Source organism: Lepeophtheirus salmonis, chromosome 5, assembly GCF_016086655.4.
Source record: "Lepeophtheirus salmonis chromosome 5, UVic_Lsal_1.4, whole genome shotgun sequence".
In the NCBI taxonomy this organism is placed as follows: domain Eukaryota; kingdom Metazoa; phylum Arthropoda; class Copepoda; order Siphonostomatoida; family Caligidae; genus Lepeophtheirus; species Lepeophtheirus salmonis.
The window spans coordinates 73,148,895-73,154,894 of record NC_052135.2 but is presented as its reverse complement, the minus strand read 5'-3'; the positions used below and the strand labels follow the sequence as shown (position 1 = coordinate 73,154,894).

The 6,000-nt window shown below is 29.6% G+C and overlaps 1 protein-coding gene across 1 annotated transcript in view; it reads left to right on the top strand.

The window, feature by feature from the left end:
• Window positions 1-549: 549 nt before the first annotated feature.
• The window catches only part of LOC121117624 (uncharacterized), a 306,996-nt gene continuing 301,545 nt past the window's right edge, over window positions 550-6,000 (top strand). Inside the window, exon 1 of the mRNA XM_071888945.1 lies at window positions 550-723. Coding sequence (XP_071745046.1) covers window positions 718-723 — 6 coding nt within the window. The 5' untranslated portion in view covers window positions 550-717. The remainder of the gene's footprint in view (window positions 724-6,000) is intronic.

The following is a 6,000-nucleotide window of genomic DNA, read 5'->3' as shown; positions in this document are numbered from 1 at the left end:
ACAGTTGGGCCCGAGCTAGGTCAAATTCTATCGTTGTGGATTATCTAAGCATCAAATAAATAACCCTCTTAATAGAGATTGAAAACAAATATTATGAGTAATTTTTGAGTAAAATTTATTTTTAAAAGACAAATTTTGTAATGTTTCAGTTCCTGTAGGAAATGTTTTTAACAGAACAAATATTTTTAAGGCAAGAAGACTGAGTAAATATGAATTATATAGCAAATTTTAGAACTAACCTCACTTTGTATTTTTTTATGAACTCAAATCTTCTTTCTTATCAATGAATAAGAAATATCCATACTGATTCTTCACATGGTTTATAATACGCACCCCCATTATAAAAAGTCTGATTACAGTTGTGTAACATACTCGTCCGTATAAACACACTAAGAATTCCCACGATATTGACGCGCGTCAGAAGAATGCGTAAGCGAAATAAAAATCGTAGCAACGGAATACATAGAGATGTGGGCAACGGATTACTACTTTTTTTTTCTTGTGCTTCTTCAACTTAATAATAAATGATTTAATTTTTGACATGGACTTACTCTTAGTTACTTAAGACCATTGAAGTCGTATCGTCTACCAGTTATTTTGATCTATTTTTTTCCAAGCTTTTTTTCATTTCGATAAATAGCTTTGTGTTATTATAGGTACAATTAGTTGTTGATTTGCTTTGTGAAAAAAATAGCTACGCATTTTTAGGAAGGAAGCATGAAGGTACGAACCCATTGAATTTTCCTTATTATTTAACCAATAATTATTATTTTAAATCAACTATACATTAACGACTTTTTTTTAATAAATAATTTATAACAACCATAATTGTAAACAAGAAATAATTTCAGAAAATGACTTTACTATTTCAGCTGATTGTAGCCATATTAGTTTACTATTGTACGTATGAAGGACTTGTATGTTTAAAGTTATTTTATTTGATAAAATCCTTTCTTTTGAGTATTTTAAATTCTGATTCAATGATTTTAACTATTGGTCTCTGACTCAAACTCTCGAGGTGGACATTGAAGGACTTTGAGTGTCTTTAGTTGAGAATTTCAGTTTGTATTTGTTTTATTATTAAGTGATTGATCTGTAATAAATATAGCCAATATCCTTGGGGAAATTATTGATTTTATTTCTTCATGTAAGAAAGGAAAACTATTAATTATATTAGTATGATGTATGAATAATTATCCTTCTATCTTTTAACAAATAATATATGTGAAAAATTAATCAGCTTTGACATTATAAATTGATAGTTTTTTTGTGCATTTTTACAAAAATCCTATTGTTGTCAGTTTAATTGATTTATTTTTTTATTTAGATCATTAATTACCCCCTTTTTTATGGGGTTCTATAGATCAACACACTTTGTAATACTTTGTGTGTAAGAGTCAACATTGTTTTATCCTCCAAATAGTTATAAGTTTGTTGTGGCTCCAGTAAAAAGTGAATATTTACTAACAAGAGCTGTAAGATTTCATGTCATTTTCTTTATAAAAAAGCATACTTTACTCGGGCTCAAAGCAATTTCAACTCGTAATTTACTCGTAATGAGAACCATATTTCAAAGTTGAATTCTAGTTCATATAGTCCTAGTCAAGTTCCTAGCCAATATGACTCCGAGACGAGTTCATAAAATTGACTCAATTGCAAGTCCGGGCTCCACACATTTTGTAAATAAAATCAGACTTAACTCGAATACGAAACTATATGGACTTGATTCGGACTTATAACCGTATATATTTGGACTAAACTCAAAGTGAGAACCATTTAATGATAGAGGTTTAGTTGAGTCCATGTTTTCTTAGTCCTGGTCATGTTTGAGTAGTAAGTGCAAGTCCGGAGTCGAGTCATTTTGTTAATTAAACTCAGGCTCAAACCGTATTGACCTGGGAACAGACTTATAACTATATAGACTCAGAGTGAGAAACATAATATATTATGGCAGAGATCTATTAGAGTGTACATTTTCTGAGGCCTAATCAAGTCAAAGTACATTTAGTTTTCACACCGAGTCAGTTCCGAGATGTGCACAACAATTAAAGAATGGTTTGAGTACAAGTTCTAAATTTTACATGGGCTTTGGAGCAAGAGGACTCGAAAAAGATAGATTCGAAAACTGCTCTGGACTACTAGCGTACATATATTAACAATTTTATTTAAATCTAAATGTAATATTATGTTCGTACACCCCTCCAAAAAAGCTATTATCCTTATGAATAGGGAGAGATAAAGAAGAAAAAATATCAAAATAAGATAAGATCAATTCAAAATATCTTCATACTTTGAAGGTATTTTTTTACATGCTTAACTTATTCATATTTTTTTTTTGTAACTTGGGCAGTTGCATATATAAATGTACTTATGAATGTATATTGTACACCAAATAAACAAGGAAGCGATATTTTTGCATGATGCAAAAAAAAAGAAAAAAAAGGTTACCATACAGTGTACATACTATGAACGTTTATGAAACCTCTTTTAAGACCTTATTATTTAGGTAACATATATAAAATTTGATTGCAGGAATTTTTTAGTAGTGATATATCTTTGAATCGCTAATACTTATATAAATATAAGTTGTCACTTGTGTAAGCCAATCGTACAAACAATTAACTCAACATTCAAATACACAAGTTTCAAATGCAATTCTTATATGAATTTATGAAGGTTGCGTTGTTAGTTATAGAGTAATATTCATAGCAACCGCAGCACCCTTTTGTGGACAAAAATATTCTCGTAGCCAATTAAATTTGAACTAAAGTTGACCTTAGGGGTCATTTAGCCACTTTGATTTAGCTTTGATATTTAGGTAAAATATGTTTTTAGTGAACAATAAAACAAGAACGAGGAAATGAAGGACTAAGGGAATGTTTTTTTCAGTTGATTGGTCAATAATTTTCCCGTTTAGACGGCTCGGGTGTTAAAAAATGAACATAACCATCTTCAAGTTGCTATTTTGTACAAGCATATAGTTTTGTATAAGTCCTTATTCAAGGAATAAAGACTGCAGTTCCTTATTGTTCACTCTTGATTTGGTCCAGTTCTATCCTAAGAAATTATATGTAATGTTGGGTCCTGTATGATGTAACTTAACTTTATTTCCTCAGTTTTTAATAAATTCTAGTACTGACAGTCTGAAGGACAGCCATTATGAAGAACAGGCGCCAAGGGCTGAAAGGACCGGTCCTCAGGCTGGACTGGACTGAGTAAAGGGATAGTCACAAGTATGTGCAAATTGTATGAGCTGAAACCAAAAAGAATGAGATGAAATGAAGAATTTACAGTAGGAATTTTGATCAGGATAATGCTATAATTGAATATCCCATGTAGGGTCGAACTATTCATTATGTAATTTGTGATTTTTTGATTAAAATTACTCATTAGTCATGAGTGTTAAAGGCATATTATAAAGTTTAAAGCCCAGAGTTACATTGCTTGTATATAATTAATAAATGTGTAATTTTAATTGGTCAAAATGAATTAATACAATGTAGTTAATTATAATGGCGGATTTTGTAGTTCAAAAAGACGTATGAGACGTACAAAATGGTAACTTGTACAATTTGTTCTTACAAGTGGCAACTTGTATACAATATTGTAGCTTTTGAGTTACATATATAATTCAATGAAATCCTAACAGTAACACTGTTTCGGGATATATATTACTTATAGTACGATGAACATAGGTGCATCGTCCTTCTTTTTATGTTTTTTCTGTCTTCCCCCCAAACCTAGGCCGCTCATCTTCTTCCTTCTATTATATACCTATAATATATATTATTCCCAAAATGAAGTATGAGCGGTTTTGCATATGAAAAATAGCGGGCTGTGTTTTTAAAAATATTCTCAAAATGAACTGTTGCCATGAACCATTTATCAAACAAAAATAATTACAACCCTGCAGTCTATTTCATTACATCACCACTTTTTGAATATTTCATTGACAGAGTCTTTTAGGTGAGGGCCATTTTGGGAACCTAACAACTCAGTTTTAGAACAATCAAACTCCTTTTATCATTAGTATGAAGGAAAATTGACGTCTTGTTTAATTACAAAATCCCCCATTTTATTTAACTACTAATTAATCCTATCTTTTCTTTTTGACCAATTAAAATTATGCATTTATTCATTATTTTTGAGCAATCTAACCGTGGGTTTTTGAACATTATAATGTGCAATATAATACTCATTATTAATTAATAATGGTCATCTAAAAGTAAAAAATTACAAATTAATAGTTCGACCATCCATGGAGTATTTAATTATTGCATTATCTTTATCAAAATTCCTACTATTAATTCTTCATTTGAAATTGTAAATTGGGATTGACACTAGTAAACTATTTGATTTCATTATGTGACGAAAAAATAGAAAGATTTTTAACATTACCTTCTATCAAAAATACAGCCTCTAATGCCTAGTTTTGTTATATATCAACCATTAACATATATTAAAAGTATGTTATAACTTCGTTCCACAATCCAATTTCAATACGGTAGACAATAAATTACCATATCAATGGAAAGAATAAAATATGTTTTTCTAATTATCCCACTTTTAGTGTCCCTAATCCATCAACGAAAAATATATATATGTATATATTATTACAAATCTAACCATTTTACGGATTTTTAGTAAATATTAGTTTGATTAAATTCAAGTTACACTGTTTATCATTGGCATAAAGTAGTATTCTATGCAACTATTTTAATAATGATTGAATTCTATGTCTACATGGAAAAGTAGTAATATTTGACAAGTTGCATTCAAATATAATTTGTAGAAAAAGTACTGACTGTCATAATCTCTAAATACAATCAAACCTTAGAGCAACGCCATATTGTTGATATTTGTATTAAGTGTAATGGACAAATTCCTAAAAATCTTAAAGAAACTTTGTCAAAGGGTTTTAAAAATATACAAAGACTACAAAGGTTAAAAATATATAAGCAACACCTTGAAGCCAGAACATGTGCTAGGCTTCATTGTCATTTTTCAACCCTCCTCTCAAAATACTTAGCTATTTAGAACTGGGATAGCCAAGTCTAAAAATGACTCATTTTATATCAAAGATAAACACTTTCAAATCATTGTCAATGAGTCTAGCCATGAAATTGAATATGTCAAATTTCTTGATGTATATGTGTTAGCATAATTTGAATACTTAGAAGGTTTGCACGATTTTTAATTTATGTAATTGGACATATTATATTGAATAAGCGTAATTCACTAGATTGGTGAGAAGATTTCAATAACTCTTATCTTAGGATGTACACAGATTATATAATATTTATGTATATATTAAAAATCTCTTAAATTAACCATGATATATTTTGAAGTATATATTTTGGTAAATGAGATCAGCGACTTATAAGCCAATGATTAAATCATAAAATCCATTTTTATCCTACATAAATAAAAAGTTCATAAATCAATCAACTATATTACGTGGTGGTATATTGAAATCTGAACACTTACTAATTCAATAATCATTGAAGTTTGCGTGATTGCAAGTAATTCATATTTCGATATATTAAAGCATACTTAATTAGTTACAAAACAAAGCAAACTTGAGCTCTTTAACCTACACACAACTCAAGAAAGTTATACTTGATTGACGAATTTCCTTTCGAATAATCTAAGCAGTTGGGTGTCTTCAGGACCACCGTTTACACCGTCAGCCAGTCCGAAACGTTGGAAAGGAAGAAGGGCTCTGTCAAAAAGGCCAAATTGCACAAGGGAATATTAAGAAAACAGCCCAGGCTCATCCCCTCAAGTCCATGAGGGTCCAGGAAAGAGAGCTCAAACATATATCCATTTAAAGTACTAATTTTGTTGAAATTAGAGTGTTAATTAATAAATTCTTTCTTGTTGAAGTTTAAAACTCAAAGTGCTCATATTTTAATTTTCCACTGGTAAATACTATTTGATGACAAAGAAAAACAATTATGTATATTTAAATTAAATTTATTAAATAGGTACTAAAAATCC